The sequence below is a fragment of the Benincasa hispida genome, chromosome 9, assembly GCF_027475165.1.
Source record: "Benincasa hispida cultivar pf3 chromosome 9, pf3_genome.v1.1, whole genome shotgun sequence".
Classification (NCBI taxonomy): Eukaryota; Viridiplantae; Streptophyta; class Magnoliopsida; order Cucurbitales; family Cucurbitaceae; genus Benincasa; species Benincasa hispida.
Window position 1 is genome coordinate 26,060,152 of NC_143486.1, and position 20,306 is coordinate 26,080,457.

At 34.2% G+C, this 20,306-nt stretch overlaps 2 protein-coding genes across 4 annotated transcripts; one reads left to right on the forward strand and one right to left on the reverse strand.

The window, feature by feature from the left end:
* Positions 1-468: 468 nt before the first annotated feature.
* On the forward strand, positions 469-2,588 carry LOC120084468 (nuclease). The gene is made up of 2 exons (XM_039040253.2): positions 469-843; positions 1,363-2,588. Exons 1-2 carry the CDS (start codon positions 696-698, stop codon positions 2,415-2,417), a joined length of 1,203 nt encoding a protein of 400 aa, XP_038896181.1. The 5' UTR covers positions 469-695; the 3' UTR covers positions 2,418-2,588.
* Positions 2,589-3,759: 1,171 nt separating this feature from the next.
* NET1D (kinase interacting (KIP1-like) family protein) lies at positions 3,760-12,327 on the reverse strand. Of its 3 annotated transcripts, none has more exons than XM_039043983.2 (5): positions 11,921-12,327; positions 11,499-11,577; positions 11,212-11,402; positions 5,884-11,060; positions 3,760-5,218 (listed from the first exon to the last, which is right to left on the reverse strand). In XM_039043983.2, exons 3-5 carry the CDS (start codon positions 11,312-11,314, stop codon positions 4,052-4,054), a joined length of 6,447 nt encoding a protein of 2,148 aa, XP_038899911.1. In that variant the 5' UTR covers positions 11,315-11,402; positions 11,499-11,577; positions 11,921-12,327; the 3' UTR covers positions 3,760-4,051. The 3 variants fall into 3 exon arrangements, with proteins under 3 accessions (XP_038899911.1, XP_038899912.1, XP_090173358.1); XM_039043984.2 differs by having other exon boundaries at positions 11,499-11,525; positions 11,921-12,260; XM_090317232.1 differs by having other exon boundaries at positions 11,499-11,704; positions 11,921-12,250.
* Between the last annotated feature and the right edge of the window lie 7,979 nt (positions 12,328-20,306).

Below are 20,306 nucleotides of genomic sequence, written 5' to 3' on the forward strand. Positions count from 1 at the left end.
TATGAATTTCCAAAATTTCAAAATAGGTCTTCCAATTATCAAAATAGATTTTTCAAATTGATTCAACATTTTTAAATTTTGGGAAAGATCAAATTTTGCGAAGAATTGGATAAGATTTAGGATATACATAGAACCTCGATGTTAATCCTACTCGAGATTCCACCGAGAAAACTCAAATATATGATTTTTTTTTTTTTGTGTTAATTATACCTAGGATTTCACCAAGAAAGTTTAAATATATAGAATCTCAGTGTTATTTTTTCCGATATTACATCAATAGGCATATAATCTCGGTATATAATCTAGTGAAATGTATCGAGAAAGTCCCAAACAATCGATAAATTGAAAAAAAAATGACTTTTTTTAACTAAAATCTCATAAACGATCTCGTTCGAGATGGACAAAAAGATTATATTTACGAGTTTTTGAAAAATATGCTAAATTTACGAGGTAGTTTAAACGTGTTATTTCTCGTAATTTTCCTAAAATTGATACTAGTGAGAGCAGAAGGTTAGTGCGAGGTCAAGCTTCATTCTCCACATTCCTTCGCTTTCTCAATTTCCAAATATTTTCATTTTGTCAGGGCAATCGCAGTCACCTTAATCTTCTTCTTCTTTGTTCTTTCACATTAGTGGCGATCTCTCCCCTCAAACGAACATCGGCCGTTGGACGATTGATTCCTTGTTCAATCAGAAATGGCGCCTACAAAGAAATCGAAGAAGCGCAAGAAGGATTCCAAGAAACTGAACAAACGTAAAAACTTGGGCGTTGTTCCCATGGAACCCAGAGCTTCAGAGCCTGATTGGTGGGAAGTTTTCTGGCACAGAAACTGTTTCGTCTCAGGTTTAACCCCTTCTCCAACTCGCCAATCATAATGCTTCTACTTGATTTTTGTTTTGATTTTCAATTTGCTATATGGGTTTTATTGCCTGAGCTGAATTAAAAGTAACTTCACATTCCTTTTGGCTGGATAATTTTGAAAGGGTGAATATTTTGTGCCTTTTCTTTTTTAGTAGTTGTAGAAGTTGGCAATCCAAGTGAGATAGATATTGTAAGGGTAGAAAGTTTAAAACGTTGGAGATTTGAGACATTTAGATTATTTCTTAGAATTTAAAGAGGATATCTGTCATTAGATGTTGAGAATTGTTAGATGGTATAAGATTGAATTTACCTTCATCCATCAACTTACGTTTTTGGGTTAATCGTTGATTTAAGAAGAATGATTCGGGTTAGGCACATATGGTTGAAGAGTTGGGAATTTTGGACTGGTACATTATGAACTGTTGCTCATTATACATTCAGTTTAACTTTGATAACTGAGGTATTTTCAAATATCTCAGGAGGCTTTCTAAATATTTGCAGGTTCTTTTGGATCTAATGATGAAGCAGAGGGATTCAAGTATTTCTTTCGAACTTCGAAGAAAACTTTCGACTACATTTGTTCCCTCGTACGAGAAGATCTCATTTCAAGGCCGCCGTCTGGGCTTATCAATATTGAAGGGAGACTTCTTAGTGTGGAAAAGCAAGTTGCAATTGCTATGCGAAGATTGGCATCTGGTGAGTCACAAGTTTCTGTGGGAGCTGCCTTTGGAGTTGGCCAGTCCACAGTCTCTCAGGTTACTTGGAGATTTGTCGAAGCTTTGGAGCAACGTGCGAAGCATCATCTTTGGTGGCCGAGTTCCTCAAGATTGGAGGAAATCAAGTCACAATTTGAAGCTTGTTTTGGGCTGCCTAATTGTTGTGGGGCCATAGATGCAACACACATCATTATGACACTTCCAGCAGTACAAACATCAGATGATTGGTGTGATACCAACAATAATTACAGTATGTTCTTGCAGGGAATTGTTGATCACCAAATGAGATTTCTTGACATTGTAACCGGTTGGCCCGGGGCCATGACGACTAGTAGGTTATTGAAGTGCTCAAAAATTTTCAAACTATGCGATGCCGGTGAACGTTTGAATGGGAATATAAGGAAGTTTTCTGGAGGGTCAGAAATCAGAGAATACTTAGTTGGTGGAGTTGGTTATCCTCTTCTTCCTTGGTTGATTACTCCTTACGAAAGTGACAACCTATCGCCGTTGAAGTTCAACTTCAATGCAGTGCACGGAGTTGCGAAATCGCTTGCTGTGAGGGCGTTCTCTCAGTTGAAGGGCAGCTGGAGAATCCTCAACAAGGTAATGTGGAGACCCGATAAGCGGAAATTGCCAAGCATTATACTGGTATGCTGTTTACTTCAAAACATTATAATTGACAATGGAGATGAGTTACGACCAGATGTTGCTTTATCTGGTCATCATGACGTGGGATATCAGGAGCATTGTTGTAAACAGTTAGATCCATTGGGGAACACTCTAAGGGAAAACTTAGCAAAACACTTGTATCAAAATAAAGAGAGAATCTGTTCTTCGTAAGGACATCGATCACCCAAAGCTTGCCAACTATCTGGTAAGACTTAGATTTGTATCTACACTGATGAAGTAATGTACATTTTGTTTGAAATTTCCCCCATTGTGAAGAGGGGTGTTTTAGCCAAACAGCCAAACATCTCATTGTTAGGTTATGTGAGTATATATTCTTCACAACTCCTATTTGCTGCATTTATGTAAGAGACGAGATGAAGTTACAGATGTCACGATATAGGACGAACGGAGTATCCACGTTGTTTAAGAGGAGTTGATTCCTTAACAACATATTGAGACACATTGGAGCACTTTCTGCTTGTGGATTATAACTCTCCCATTTTGATAACAGAAATGGAGTTGAGTATAGAATAGTTGGGAAAATAAGACTAATTGAAGTCTGTTATTAGCACCTTGAAAGCTTTTTTTATCGAGTTTCTCTTTGGTTCTTGTAATCCTTTCATGGTTTCATAGAAGTTGCATCTGGAAAGCCCAACAGACAAAACTTGGTTTACTTGAAAATAATGTTCGAGTTCAATTAGTCATCCACAACTAACCTCCAAATTTTCATTTTTGAAGCTTTCATTCATTCAATTTCTAGCACAAATTTTGTTTTAGCCCTTGAAGAAAAAGTGATGAAGGATTATTTAGTTCTATTTTGTAAAATTGACAAATTAAAACGTGATTTTTGAAATCTAAAGACGAATTAGAATCTAAACCTATATCTCATGGATGAAGGGTATAACTTTTCATAATTTGAAGGGTAATTATTTCATTGTCTTTTCACTTATGAACTGAGGGAAGGAGGATTTGGATTAAAAATGTAAAATATAAATATCAAATCTATTATTGTTTAACCAAAATGAGTATAACTCAACCGACATCAAGCGGGGTCATAATCCTCTACCTACTTTATGCCAAGTAAAAAAAAAATCAACTATTGTTTAGAATAAAATTATTTGTGAAAACTATAGGCCTGAGTCAAAATAAGCTCAACTCTTTTTTTAGTAAAATTTATACAGTAAGACATTTATTCATCTCCATGAAATTGGAAATTTAAATTCCTACCTTCATATTTGTTGCACTAAAAAACTAGAATTTTAGAACTATTTTACGAAGATCAAGGTCTAAAGATATTCAAACGCTCATATATTGGGTTGAAGTATATAATATGCCTAAATTTTAGTTACTAGTTACCGATACTTTATTATATTTTCAAATATGTACTGATTAAAATCATTTATAAGCTTTTAGAAAATTAATTATTAATTTAATAAATCAAATGTGGGTTATGGAGATTTAAATCGGTAAAGAATCATATAACTTAAAGAATTATACCAATCATGGTCTATTATTTTTCCTAAATATGGCCCCAACCGAATACTCATTTATTGAAGAGTTAGAACCAATATTATATGGACAATGAAGAGCCTCTAAAAAGAGCAGCTTTCTCTGATTAGATGGAGCCTTTCATGTACAGCATAATCTCAAAGCTAATGTAACATAAAAACCTCTCTATACAAACAAAGCTAACAACATACAGTTCCAGAAGAACCTCTCTACAAAGAAAATTTGATAAATGATGAACCAATTAATATCCTTTTCATTAAACTAAAATCATTATTTCTCAGATTAAAATCAATGCCTCAATCACCCCTTGTTGGAGGTCTCATACAAGCACAAAAAGGTGCCTTCTTCTTTTGCTTCTGCTTAGTTCTCGTCCCGCCGTAAAGATAGTCCCTTAGTAGAACTCTCGGACTCCGCTCGGATACTTTGCTTTTGCCTTTGGCCTCCCTTTCACCATCTAGTTTCATTATTAGAAACTGTAGTTTCTTCAACTCCAACTGCAACCGCGCAATCTTCTCTGATCCTCTCCGTGCTTGTTCTGAAATTCGCCTACTTTGGACACTGTCATTTTCCTCTGGCTCCAGTGTGGATGAGCCTCCATCAGCAGCCATAAAACTATCTTGCACATTCTTTGTGAGTTTAATGTTCATCTCAGACAATTTGGTGATGGCTTCTTCAGCTTCTTCTACTTGTTCCTTCACTGTATCATATTCAGCACCTTTTTCTATCTTGCTCTTCTCTGTAACATCCATTTTCTTCTTCAAATCTTGTACAGTTATCTGAAGATTTGCCAATTTTTTAGCATCAGAATCTAGTCTCTCCAGAATCCTTCTCTTGTTTCCTTCTTGGGGGATTTCAGAAAGTCTCTTGGAGATCTCTAGTTTATCCACACGAAGTTCCTTCTCGACCAATGATTCATTTGAAGGGTGCTTGCTACTTCGTCTCCTCGTCGATCCAACCCGGTGGTAATCGGTAGATGAGCTTGCTATCATAGGAGCCTTGCCAACCGCCCGATTGTAGCTGCCATCTTGATCAGTTGATTCCCATAGCTGAAGCATCCGATCACCAGCCACTGCAGTTTCTCTTCGACTGTTTCCATACGATGAATGGTCAGAAATCCGATCGAGTAGGATGTCTTTTGTCAGAACTTCGTTTCCTGCTTCAGAAATTTCAGACTTCGAATGTGACCGACGATCCTGTCCATGAAGTGTTGATTTGTCCTTGGTCACACGACTACGTTCTCGGCTAGATTTTACCTCTTCAATCTCCTTCATCACTTTCTCTAGCTTTGCATTGGCATTAAACTTTTCTAGTGTAGTCTGGCTTTCAAATTCTTCAAATGCTACTTCAATTGCTTGAATTCTCCTGTTCAAATCTTGCAGCTCAACCGAACCATCATTCTGAACTTGATCATCATGTGGCTGCTGGAAGCCTTCAGGATGCTGGGAACTTAAAGAACCACATTCCTGCAGAAAGGAAGGTTAGGCCATGAGATTATGCAACCAAAACTCAGACAATCCGGCCCCAATGCTACGACTTTTTGGCACTTGGGTACTGCCATCTGAGTATTCCAATGCATTGAAAAGAGAACCCAGATAGAGTAACCACGTCAACATCCAAAAGAAGCCGATCAATATGTTGATATATTCCATTAGAGTATTTTTTCTGAGATATCTTCAAATCATAGTAATCTTACAAGTTACAAAGAATGAAAATTAAACATTGCTCAAATTCAAAAGAGAGTGCATAATTTTGGTTTTTTAAAGGGGCATAATTTTGTTGTCATGGACAAAACATTGATGAGGGTTGGCTAAATATTTATGACAGGGGAGTCAAATAATCTTGGCTCAGAATATTTAATATCAATATCATGCATTCGTTAATTCAAATATTCAATTGAACCTTGTAATTGAAAATAATAATAATAATAAAATGAACTGTGAAACAAAAAATTGTTAGCCTGTTTGACCAAAATTCCTTTGCCTAACTAATTTGCCTAACTAAAAGTGTAGGAAAACTTTAGTAATTTCTTTAAACTTAAAAAGTTCTGAACTACATGGATATGAACACAACAAAAACTATATAAGTGAGAATAAAAATTGATATTCAAAAAAGGGGTTATTGTTGTTACCTTCACTTCTTGTTCGTCAACTTTTTGCATTTCTGTTGGAGAAATAGCATGCTTTTCAAGAGAACTTATAGAATCCTTCAAGGTTTGAATAGCTGGAACATATGCAGCTAACTGAGTTTTCATTCTTCCATTTTCTCCTTCAGAACTACTAATTTTGTCCTTCAGCAATTCAATCTCCATATCTTTTGAAGTATTTCTGTCTTGAAGATTCTCATATGCTTCTGCTAGCTCATGAATCTTGCCTTCAAAAATTGATTGATAAATAGCAGAAATCTGCAGCTCACCAAAGAAAGTGGCAGCCTGAGTTTCCCATGATTGAACTTCATTGTTCTTCATCTGAAGTTCAGATGTCAAACTTTCCTCTCTGACTATATTCTTCTCAGCTTCATTTTGCATCTCCTCAAGCTTCAAGTTCATTTTTCTATTCTCTTCGTGAAGAATTTCAGTTTCCTTTGCCAGGCAATCTTTATCTGAAGAGATTTTTTCCATCTGCTTCTTTTGTTCTTCATTTATTCTCTCCAATTCATTACACTTTGATGATAGCTGTTCCACCATTTGGTGGAGCTCCAACTTTTCATTTTCCTTCAAGCTTATCATTGTTTCTACTTCCAGAATCTCAAATTTTGACCTTTCCAAAGAATCAATGAGCTCAAAGCTCTTTGTTTGTTCATCTCCCAATTTTCCTTCCATTAATTTTACTCTCTCTTCAAGGTTTTCATTTGTGGATTGGAGATTATCCATACACTCAACGAGATTTCTCAGTTCTTGAAGATTTTCAGACACTATATCCTTATAAATGAAGGAAAGTTGGCTTTGAAATATTGTTTCACCAATCATATCGATGTTTGTGTCTTCTAATTCATGTTTATCTTTCCTCAAGCCTAAGATTTCATTGGCCAAGGATTTTTCCTCCTCAAGTGCCTTGCAATGCTCCACATGTAATATCTGATAAGCCACTTCCAAATTTTGCAGCTTCTCGCATACATTCTCCTTTTCAGCCATTAGTAATTCTTCCTTGTGGTTGCTCTCTATTAATTTCAAGCTCATATCTTCATTCAACTCCAGAAGTTTCTCCATCTTACAATGTAGTGCTGAATTGAGTTCAGATTGATTGCTGAGCTCCTGGTCAAGTGTGTTCCTTTCCATCAAATAATTTTCAGCCTCACTCTGTGACTTTTCCAAGGAATTCATGAGTTCTAAGTTTTTTGTTTGTTCAGCTCCCAAGTTTCCCAACGTTACTTCCAATCTCTCTTCAAGGTCATTATTTCTGCAGTGGAGTTCATCCAAAGACTCGGTAAGCTTTCTCAGTTCTGCAAGATTTTCTGAGACAGCATCCTTGTAAATAAAGGAGAGTTCACGTTGAAATAGTCTTTCAGTAAACATATTAATGTTTACTTCTTCTAATTCTTCTCTCTCTTTTCTCAATTCTAAGATTTCCTTCGACAAAGATAATTTCTCTTCGTTTGCCTTGCAACTCTCATCACGTAGAAACTGGTAATCCCCCTCCAAATTCTGCAGCTTCTTACATACATGCTCCATTTCAGTCATCAGTGCTTCTTCTTTATGGTTGCCCTCCACTATTTTCAACCTCAATTCCTCATTCAGCTCTAAAAGTTTCTCCATCTCAGCCTGGAGGGTCAAATACCGTTCAGATTGGTTTCTATGCTCCTGATCAAGTGTGTTCTTCTCTGTCAAATAATTTTCAGCTTCACTACGTGACCTCTCCAAGAACATTGTAAGTTCTAAGTTCATCGTTTGTTCATGTCCCAACTTTCTCTCCATTTCTTTCACTCTCTCTTCAAGGTCGTTATTTGTAAACTGAAGTTTATCCCTACACTCAGTAAGCTTTCTCATTTCTTCAAGAATTTCAGAGATAATATCTTTACAAATAAGGAAAAGTTGACTTTGAAATATTGTTTCATTGAACATTTCACTGTTCTCTTCTTCCAATTGACACGTCTGTTTTTCCAAGCCTAAGACTTTTTTTGTCAAAGATGTTTTCTCATCAAGAGCCTTGGAATTCTCTACTTGTAAAACCTGGAAGGATTCCTCCACATTATGCAAATTCCTACGGACATTTTCCACTTCCATCTTGAGTGCCTGTTCTTTATGGTTGCCCTCAATTATTTTTAACCTCAGCTCTTCATTCAACTGCAGAATCCTGCTCTGGAGAATTGAGATCTCTTCAGATTGGATTCTGTGCTCCTTATCAAGTGCATCTCTTTCAATCAAAATGCTTTCAGATTCATTTTTCAGTTGCAGAAGGAATTTTTCAGTAATAGATTTCTCAATCAATAACTGGTAATATCCATCATAAATTTCATTTGAAGAAATCTGTTTCTCCTGAATTTTGACAAAAATATGGTTCAGAAGTGTTTGATCCTGCTTAGTTTCATGATCGAACCCAGGGTATGCATGGATGTCGAGAGTTCTCAATACCTGTTGAAGCCCTGTCCTCAGAAACTTATTTTTCTCGATGAAGGATTTAACCTCCCCCTCCCTTTTAATATTTTTTAGCTCTAATTCAGAGATTGCTTCTTTCGACCTCTCGGATGCTTCAAAAAGTTTTTGAGACTCTAGAAGTAAAGAGAGATTATTATCCTTCATATCTTGCATACAATGCTGTAAGATGAAGATCACAAACTGGGAATTTATAGCTTCGTCTGTTTCTTCCTCATATTCCTTCTTCCAGTGATCACATTCTTCTTGTAATAGATGCATTTGCAACTCCATTCCAGCTAGCCGTTTCTTACTGATTTCAGTAAAAGTAGAATGAGCTTGTTTTTCAGCATCCAAATAAGCCTTCAGCTTTTCTATTTCACAAAATGCAGATTCTCTTTCGTTGGCGACCACCAAATGTTTCTCTACTGACTCACGGTATCTTTTATCCAGATCTTCAAGAGTGTTCTGGGTGGTATCCAAGTGACAGAGTAAGCTTTCTCTCTCTGTTATGAGGTCAGACTTCTGTTGACCAAGCAATTGGCAGGAACCTTCTAGCTCCTTTGATTTCACCTTTAAAGCTTCAAGTTCAGCAATTGCATCAGAGAGGGAGTTCTCTAGAAGCATATTTTTTTCTGAGAGTTCCTCCAGATTTTTAGTTGTAATTAGTAGTTGAGAAGTCAGGGCTACCTTCTCAGAAGAAAGAGTTGATTTCTCTCCCAACAGAGATTGACACGACTCTTCTAACATCTTTACTCTCTCCTTGGTCTCTTCCAAGTCAACACTCATATCAGAAATGGAATTTTCTAAAAAGGCATTTTTCTCAACAAGTTTCTCAAGAATAATCAACTTCTCCAAGAGAGCTGCTTTCTCACTTTTCTCTGTCTCACAGGTCTCCTTTATCCTTGAATATTCATCTCGGAGTTCCTTAACTGATGTTCCAAAGCAGTCTAGACCATAACCAGTAGATTCCACCTGCTCCATTATGGCTGCATTTTTCTTATTCAAGTCATTAATCTCTTCTTTCAGACAGTAGATCTCTTGCTGAAGGGCATTTCTTTCATTCGTCCGATATTCAACCTCTGCTTCAAGTTTACTTATCTTCTCCCTCAAACTTGATAGCTCATCTTGCAAATTTTTTATTGACAGAGCTGAAGACATATTGAGTTCATCAAGCTTCCTGTTTTCATTCTTAACCTCCTGAACTTCAGCAATCAAAGTCTGATTTTGAATTTCCAGGTTCTTTAAAATCTGTGTCCTATTCTGAAGCTCAGCAGCAAGAGATCGCAATTCTTCTTCGGTCTGAGAATGCAAATCCTGTAGAGTTTGGAAAGCAGTCTCGGCCTCAACAAAGCGTAAATGCTCATCCTGTATGCAATTCCAAAGTCTTCCCAGTTCTTTTTGATTCTCGGTGAGTTCTTGATTTTGGGACCCCATTTTCAGTACCAAAGACTCCAACTCAGACTGCAGAGCCAGATTTGATGTCTCCAATAAAAGACACTTCTCTTCAGCACTTCTTAACTTTAAAACTCCATCATCGATTTCACGATGCAGCCTTTCGGACTCCTCTTCAGCACAAGAAAGTCTATATTCAAGACTAGAAATCTTCTCCAAGCACTGCAGGTACTGGATAGCAGCAGCTTCCTTTTCTTCAGTTAATTTTTCTACTGTTTGCTTAAGGATAATTAACTCACTTTCAGCTTTGTCAGCTAGTTCATTGTATCTTCTGGAACTTTCCTCTGCATGAAGAAGCTTCTCCTCTAGTTTCACTATCATTTCTGAACTCTCTCGATATTGAACAAGTACAGCTTCCTTTTCAGCTCCTACTTCAGCAAGTCCTTGCTTCAGATTTTCAGCTTCATTCTCAGCTTTACTTGCTCTTTTACTGAGTTCTTCAGCACCTTTTTGAATGTCAAAGATATCACTCTCCAGAAGGGATATTCTGTCCAGGCACTGTTGATACTTTAGCAAACTATCTTCCTGCTCACTCTCTAGTTTGCTGAGGGCTTCCCTCAATTTCTGAGCTTCGGTTTCAGCTTTAGAGGCTCGATCATTAAGTCTTTCAGAATCCTCTTGTGCACGAGAGACTTCTGACTGGAGATTAGACAGCTTATCAAGACTCTGCTGATATTGAAGTAGACCAGCTTCCTTTTCAGCTTCTAATTTAGCCAGAGCCTCCTTTAAGGCTAAAATCTCTGCCTCAGTAGCCGAAACCTTGGGATTGTTCCCCCCATTCCGCTCATTCTCGTCCACTTCATGGAAATTGAGGCATGCCTTTGCTCTTCCTTCCCCAGAGCCAAAAATATCATTAAACTGCTTCAAACCCCTACGACCTGTAACTAAGTTCGATTCTTCTGTAAATGCTCCATTTCTTCTGCCGGCACCGGATTGGGGTGAAAGCCCCAATCCATCCTTTTGCAACTCATCTGGATCAAAAAGAGCACGTATTGGTGGTGGCATCTCAGGCGTCCGTGGATCACACTCATTACCCGAACCTGCAGGCGAATCATCAAATGATACCTGGTTAGGAAATGCTTCAGCCATGGTACGATGAGCTTGGCGAAGCACCCCAGTTGCATTATCATATCTTTCTGCCAATGCACGGTAGGCCCGGTAGAATTCTTCAACCAATTTCATAAGTTCTGGCCGCTTCTTATAGTACATCTCAGCCCTCCTTGCAAAGGAATCTGCATCTTCTTCAAGAAGCTTGATCATTTGTTTCACTTTGGCATCCATATCTGTTTTCAAGCAGGAAAGCCAAGTACCAGTTAGTCAGCCATTTTCATTCATGGAAACAATTCGGCACTATCAGAATTACACAATCCAAAGACTATTGAAAAAATCAATAGCTTCAAAAGATTAATCAGTTTAAAGTTGGAAAATCAATACCTGTAAGATTTTCTTGAAGCCATTTAGAATTTTTTGGGCTAATGTGACTATCCCACCACCATGAATACATGCGCCTAGAATTTGTACGCGAAGTAGTCGTCATGACTTCAGCCAAACAGAACAAACACTTTCAACTAACTCCAAGTGCCAGATTCTTTTGACTTGACGTTTGGCTTCTTCTACCTAATCAACTTCAGTAACCAACACAACAAAAATTAGATACAAATTTTCTAATGAACTGAAAATTGAATCTCAATTTAAAAAGAGAGACAGTGTGAAAGAATTACCTGATCAACAAAACCAAGGTCCAGAATCTACAAAGGAGGAAGCAAATGGAAGTTTAAGAACTGAATTTGAACAAAGTAGCTGATAGAAACCAACAAAGAAAACCCAGATAAATAAGAAGATTGAAGATGATGAGTACAACATATTTTTGAGCTTTTTTTTCCCTCAATCAATAACAGAAGAAAAGAAGAATCACAAACAGGATCATCTGTAAAAACAACATCAGAGTATCAAACACCCAGATCAAGAATATCAAGATCAAAAACAGAGATGGGTTACAGAGCTTCAACCATCCAAATGCTAATTCTAAAAGAAAAATCCCATATCAAGAAGAACAAAAAGAAAACCACATAGAAGCGGTACACAAGAAAAGGAGACAAAACAAAAAGAAAAAAACATAAATTTCAAAGAAGCTAAAAATTACCGGATGGGAAATCAAACAAGAAAACAAACAAAATTTGGCATATGGGTCTTGGATCAGCAGCTGTGACTAAAAATCAGCTTCAGCTGCTGTTGCATCTCTTTCACCCCATGGCTAATACTCACAGATCTCTCTCTGTTTCTCTATAAGCCCTTTTTTTCCCCCTTCTTGCTTCTCTGTATTACCCTCAAATTCTGGTTTGCTTTTTCGTTGAGTGTTGTTATTATTGCTCTGTTGGTGTACTATCGCAGCTTTTGCTAAAAGGAACTGGCAAAGAGACGACGAATACTGGGCTTAAAGCAAAGGAAAAAACCCGACCAAGAAAAAGTAAACGGATCAATGTAAGTTTTTCCTTTCTTATAATATGTCTTTAATAAGTTTGATTAATGAATAATGTGACAAAATTATTTATAAAATTAAAATAAATAATTGTTTGGTTTAATTTTCTTCCGTGGGAATATTGAGGGAGTTGGTAAAAGAACGCCGTCTAAAATTTTTCCTCTCTTTTTTTTTCTCCTTTTTTTAAATGCTATTACTCTTGATATTTTGAAATTTGTTTAATTTTAATCTATCATATTTTTTATTATTAAATTTTAATTCATGCACTTTTAATAAATTTAAATTTAATCTCTCAAAAATTATCTTTATCAAAATTATTAAATAATAATAATAATAATATGTAAACATATTTTAAAATTTTATAGTAATTTTTTAAAATAAAATCGATCATAAATATAATAAATAAATTTAAGATATATTAAAATTACAAAAACTAAAAGATGATCTAAAATTAAACAAACTTAAAAAACATAGGAAGTAGTATTATAATTATTATTTTTGGGGGAGGGGGAGAATAGTCTAAATTGAACTGAAATGTGGAATTAAAAAAAATGAAAAATGAAAAGGACTTGATTTGACTAAATTGCCCTTTTTTGGTTAGGGCATCGAAAATGTTCTTTCCTTGTGCTTCTAAAAGGTTGACTTGCTTACTAGGGTTCCAAAATCCATGTTCTCTATGAGGATTTTGTGTTGGCACAAATTCACGTGTTTCATCACATAATTTTTTAGTAATCGTTTTTTAGTTTTTCTAAGAAAGTTCACTTTTTACTCTCACATGTGAACTAATGAGTAATATCAATTTATATAATAATTTAAATCCTGAATTTTAGTAAGTGTATTAACTTACACTTTCTTCTAAAGTTTGTTCAATCAATATTATGAGAAAGGTATGGTTTTAGTCAACTAAACTTATAAATTTTTATGAGTTTATCAACTTAGACCTTTCATTATGATTATCTTTGAAAATCATTTATATATTGATTCTTAAACGTGTTTAGAGTTTTTCAAATGTGTTTTACAAAATGGATAACTAGAGTAAATGCATGGATAATTCTCAAAGAAATTTCTTATTGAGAGTCTAAGGGTGTGTTTCTATTAAAGTTTCAAGTGCCTAACTTTAAAAATAAGTCATTTTGAAAAAATTGAAGTGCTCGGTAACCACTCAAAAATAGCTTTTGAAGTGTATTTTAACTAGATTTCATTAAAAGAATTTAAATAAAAATGAATTTTTTGAAAAACATTTTTTCTGAAGTGAATCCAAACAAGTTCTAGTGTGTGTTTGGGAGTGATTGTGAAATGGTTAGCGTCACTTTTTCCATGTTTAAAATCACTCTGAAACACACTTTTAATCGTTTAAAATCAATTCAGTATTTCATTTTACACTCTTAAACATGTTTTTGATACTATTAAAATTGATTTTGAATTATTAAAAGTATTATTCGATAGTGGTTTTGAAAATAAGAAAAGTGAATTTAATTTTTTAGAATTGTTAGGTTTTATGCTATAAAACTTGTAGATTGTAAACATTATCAATTGACCATCATCAACGAAAAGTTATCGATGTTAATTCAATAAATGTTATTGATTGTGTTGCATTCTATTTTGTCTTAATAACCCTAAATCTAATAAACTAACATCCATGGCTGACTTATGAATCTTAAACTATATGCGGAGACATATAGGGATCAATGTTCAAGAAACAGGATCTATCATATAGGGATAAGGTTGGGTACCTTATCCTGGTGACACTATGGATACAACCCACTTTGTATTTGATACAAACGCAATGATCCAATGCGTTCGTGTAGGTGATACGCAAGCAGGGATATCCTATACAATGAGTTTACATAAGATCGAACCGAAAAATAGTAACCACTAAATGTAACGTCGTTGATTAGTTTGGTTCCTATTTCAATTGGATGACCTAGGCAACTTAGTATATTATTAACTCCTATTCACAAAAAATTGTCCTTTCATTTGTATGAGTGAGAGTGGCTAGTTCACCGACTCAATAAGCCTACCATTTTGGGGATAAGACCGAGTGAGGAGCTGGAAACATAATAATACAAGATGAAATTCATTCATTCCCGACTTCAAGGTAAGTAGATAAGTATTTCCTTAAGTGGTGTATCCGGGACTTGTACAAAGGGTCCTACGCTCTCATTGGCCCGAGAGAGGTTTCTATTTATTGGTTGGACCATAAGCAGGTTATTCATTAGAGGAACACTGGTACTTAAGGATACAGAGGTAACCCAAGGGTAAAACGGTAATTTGACCCAGTTGGTGTTACGAACATAAGAACTAACTTGTTTTTATTGGTTATATCTGTGGATACATAAATATATCTACAATGTGAATAGTTTAGCTATCGGTCTTTAGTGGAGTGTCCGGTAGTTAATGAATATTGATTAATTTAATTAAAAAGTTTAATTAATTAATCTCATATCATTGGAGTTTCTAATTTGTATGTCCATAAGGTTCCCTTGTTAGCTCACTAAAGGAAAAGATGAATAATGATTTGAATTGTTCAAATCAATGGATGGAATAACATATTAATGAGAATAATATGATATGGTTAATTATAGACATGATCTATAATTAAAAAAGAAACATTTGAATAGGATTCAAGTATTAAATTCTTATGAATCTGATTCATAAAGAATTAATTAATTAATTTTGAGAGGTGGAGACAAAAAAATATATGATGTTTATTAATTAATTAATCATATTAAATTGGATTTAATATGGTTATTCAATTAATGGCTAAGTTTAATTAAATAGTGTTATTTAATTAAATTAGCCCTTAGGGTAATTTTGGAAAGTTATTGAGAAGGTCTCCATATAAATTTGTTATTTTACCTAAATTAGATGAAAGGAATTCATTTGGTGAAATCAAACCCTAGTCTCCAAATTAATCCTCTCAAAATTTCTCTTTTCCATAATTTTTTCTTCATCCAAGGTATAGAGACCACTCTTCTACCCTTTGATTCCTAAGAGAATATGAAGTAGAATACGAAGTCTCACTTATGGTGGTGTCCATTGTTCGTTAGAGAATCGTTCTGGAGAAGACAACGAGGAAATCGCGAAGAGTTTGGGAATCGACGAAGATATATGATATTCTTCTTTCCCATTTCTACTCTTCAATTAGCATACTGCTTTATTACATGTTTATCCCCTGTTTGGTTCAATTTTTATGCTGATTTTGTTTCATTTAAACTGAAAAATCAAAATGCAAGGCGTTCACACGCTTCCATTCGGGATTCAATCCCTTCAAGAATCACTCATTTAATTGATATAATTATAAGTTTCACATCATTTTTCCAAACTGGATGTATTAAAGGGTATAAAGATACACTTATAAAAGTTTAGAGTTTATATTGATACAATTATGGTTTAAGGTTTAAATTGATACCACTCTTAAATTTTAGGGGTATAAATTGATTTTTTTTTATAATTTTAATGTTAATTTGGTCAAGTTTTGAAGTAGTACTGGAATAAATTTTCATGTCTTCTCGAATCGACTAACTAGTAAATCAAGTGGTATGTTGGAGTTCAAATCTTCACCTTTCATATTTATATTTGTGATGTAATAATCTTTTAGAGAGAAAAAAAAAATCTCATAAAGTTGCTGTACAAAAGTATAGAAATGTTTAGATTTCAAATAAAACTAAATTTAATGCATTGATTTTTTGTAACCGCTACATCCTAATCCATATTTATTTAACTAGGAAAAAAAATAATAGACATTCAAGTTGGCTAGCTAATTTGTCAATGTCGAAATGAGAAAATAAATCCAAATAAAAATAAAAATTCAAACCATTAATTTTAAGGTGGCTGAGTTCTCAATGTCACCATGATGGCAGTGGAATTATTTGAAAATTTTAAAATTATTTATGAGATCGCTTAGGTCTGTGAAATCAGTTAACAGTATTTAATACATAAGAAAATTATAATTTGTCTTTACTTTTTTATTACTAAATGTAATCATATAATGAATAATTTCACCCTCATTTTTCAATAATGCTTTTATTTCATTAATTTTTAGCTCAAACAAAATTTGTGTGAAAGATGTAAGCCTTTTTGATATTTAGAGATGTTTACTAATACTTTAATAAAATTTCTGTTTTAAATAAAATGAAATAATTTTCACATGGGCTATACTTTTCTTTTAAAATACATTAGATGTAACCCCAAAAAAATGTGGACTTCAAAAAGAGGTCAAGACACATCCAAAACACAACCACAGAAGGTTAAAGGAAGACAGTAAAAAAAATAATAAAAAAATCGATACTCACCCATAAAACTCCAAAAAGACATAAAAAAAACGGATGAAAACTAACCGATCAATACAATTTTGTGAAAAAAACTAACTGATCAATACAATCTCGTATTTGACCTAACCTTAAACTCATGTTTATATTAAAATGGAGAAAGTAATATTAACTATTTTAGAAACTTTTTTAAGAATCTACATAAATAACTTAAATGAATAGCTTAAATATTAATATTAAACATCTATTGATTTATCTAGAAAATTGAAAATAAGTATCTTAAAAGAAATGCTCTATAAACATCCCATATTTTGGAGTTGTGTTCTCAAAGAAACTTAAGAAGAGCAAGAAAAAGTTAGTGAAAGAGTTTTTTTTCTTTATCAAATGTGTCCATATGTTTATTTGTATATTCTTAATTAAAGTTTTTTTTTCCTTCCAAGCGATTTTCTCTATTTCTTTTGTGTCAATTTCTTCTTGTCGGTTGATGGAAATGACTTTCTCAAAATCAATAAGTATTAAAACTAAAACTAAACAATTAATCGATTATCTTGTTGACCTCTTTCTAAACTTCTAATCTTCCATCTTAGCTCTCTTCAAATATAAATGATATTTTTTTATATATAAAACATGATTAATCATTTAACTTACTTCTGTAACGGTTACTTTTTTTTGGAAAGAAAAATATATGGCATTCAAAAGGAGTGCAGTATTTTCAAGTACTATTAATCACGCTTGTAATATAAAAAGTAGATCACACTGTTAACAATATCATGACTTGATAATCGTATGAAAAAAGAATAATACCATCATAACAATATCTTTTAAAATATAATAGTTTTTTTTAAAAAAAAGAAACAGGACTGAATCATAGCTTAAGAGATTACATGTCACAAGACATAACATCATTCATCCATAGAGAATGGTCTTCAATCTATACACTTGATAGATCGGTTTCCGTTTGCAACATAATTATCACTTTGAAGACTTTAGAGGGTGGTTGGGGCAAGAATTATTCTAAGATTATAATAATCACTTCTTACTACAGTAAATATTATTTTGTAGTCCTCAATTAGCTACAGTCAACACTATTTCAAAACACGTGTTTGCTACAGTATTTACTATTTGCTATAGTTTTTACTATTTTACATTCACCATTTTTTTTTATTATTTGCTATAATGTTTACTATTTCCTTCTCAAACTAAAATAGTTTACACCTCAGGCGCATACTATTATAATCCAAACTAAAATAATCTACACCCCAAACGCAAACTATTATAATTCAACTATAATAACCATCCCAAACTGTTGGGATTAGTGTCCTAATTCTCCCAAAGTCTCGTAATTTATAAACTTTATACACATTGTTATCAATAAAATAAGAGTTATTTTATTTGCATTTACTCATATCCAATAAACAAAGATCCATGATTATTGTATGTAAACTTAAGCATGTATATGAGATATACAAGTGAATCATGCCTTAAGTAATAACCTAAAAGGTCTGTAGTATAAGAATAAATAAAGGATACCTTATCTTGGTGACACTACGGATACGGCCCGTTTTGTAGAGGTTTGCAAGTGCTGTGAACTACTACAGATGGTCTGATCCTGACTATTTATATGGAGACATGCGAGTAGGGATGTCCTATACAAATAGTTTGTATAAGACCGGATCACAAGATGATTCGTCTTTATATAACGTCATTGATACTTGAGACTTACATCTCACTTAAATGACCATAGGTGACATGACCTTAATCTTGAGTGTTTTGGGAACTTCTGCCTTTGAGGGCAGTCCTTTGATTAGTATAGGTAAGAGTGGCCAAATTGTCAACTCAATAAGTCTACCTTTTTGGGGATTCATCTAATTAGGGAGCTGGGAACTCAATTATACAAGACAAAATTCACTTCTTCCTCGAAGCATGGGTAAGTAGATAGATTGCTCCTTTAAGGGCTGATTTTGGGTCTTGAACATAGTGGCCACATCCTCTCTTTGTAAGAGGGGACTCAGTCGTAGTAGGACTATGACTTATTGTTCATTAGAGGAATCAGTGGTACTTAAGGAGGAAGATGTAACTACAAGGGAAAAACGGTAAATTAGTTCAGCTGTACTTACGAGCGATCTGTGAAGGGTTATCGCACTGTTGATTGGTTAATATGGACACAAAAATATATCTATAATGAGAAGAGTGCAGCTGTCGGCCCTTAGTGGAGTGCCCGACAGTTAACGGATGGTGGATCCCGTGACTAAAGAGTTTAGTCAATTATTCACGCACCATTTGAGCTTCAAGCTACAGGTCCATAAGGTCCCCTTGGTAGTTCAATGGATTCAAGTTGAGAATCAGTTCTTGGGGTTAGTTTGAAGTGTTCAAATTAACAAGAGAAATTTCAATTATATATGATATAATTGGCGTGATGTATGAGATACATCAAATGGAGAAATTAATGTAAATATGATTTATATTAAGTACCATAAAATAGACAAAGAAATATGGTTTGTATGTTTCATAAAATGAAGTATTAAAACTATAAATTATAAATATAATATGGTAAGTTGGTTATATTTATTTATAATAAATTAATTATATGATAATTAAATATTTTTTTCTCTAATAACCGATTGAATGAGAGATTATTAGTGGTTTTATGATAACCGTGAGATAAAAGGAAAAATATTTTCCTAAAATTAGTAGTTACTACATTCGAAAAGTTACTCGCGGTTAAGCTATCAAGTGAAAGTATTTCACTGAGCGATAGCATGCAGAAACTAAATGATCATGGAGCTTTGACTATACGATAGTCATTCAGCTGATCGTAGCTACACGATCGCGTGGCAAAGTCTATACGATAGGCTGGCGTTGACTAAATGATCAAGCACATCGTCTATACGATAGACATCATCCTATCTCCCACTCGCTCGATCATCTACACGATCGTTGTCCTCTAGTCTCTTCCTCAAGCCAAGATCATATAGAGCCTACAACTCATGGATTCTCACACCGAGAATACCAAGGTAACCATTGTGGAGGTGTCCTCACTCACTTCGTGAATCGAGTGTGACTCGATTGGTTTCGTGGAGGTTGTTCATTGTGTTCGTGTTGTTTCGTTCATTGCGTTTGAGGGTTGTGTTGTTGTGGACGCTTGTAGATTGATCGAGGGACACTTGAAGAATGCTTCTTCAAAGGTATGTATACTCTATCCCTTGATACTCTTGTTAGCATGCTGTAATTTCTTATTGTGCATGACCTATTAGTTTCTGTTCTTGTACTATAATTGTTTATGTTCAATTCAAATGGAATTTGGAACGATCCTTCTGCTTCTCATAGAAATCCCCATGTTTGATTCCTTCACAAACATCCCCTAATAAACAATTCCATAATGAATCATTGAAGATAGAAAGTTAATCATATTATCAACAAATACTTAGACTTTGTTATGGAAATAGTACTGACCTTCAAGTCAAGTCAAGATAATCAAAGAATTTGTCTCGGCCCAAAAGGAAAAAAAAAAATTCTTGGCTTCCATAGTTATAGTGTGTCCAAAAGAGTTGCTTATAGGTTTCTTCTTCTTCTTCTTCTTCTTTTTTTTTTTTTTTTTGGCTCATAAACCTGAGTTATTGATTAGCTTTCGCATACTTTTAGATTTAGGGTGTGTTTGAATTGACTTTGTAAGTATTTAAATTAGTGTTTACTAAGTACAAAAAAAGTGTTTTATAAACGCTTAGAAAGTCAATCCAAACAGACGATTAATTATTAGCAATTTTTAGTTAAGTTGAAGA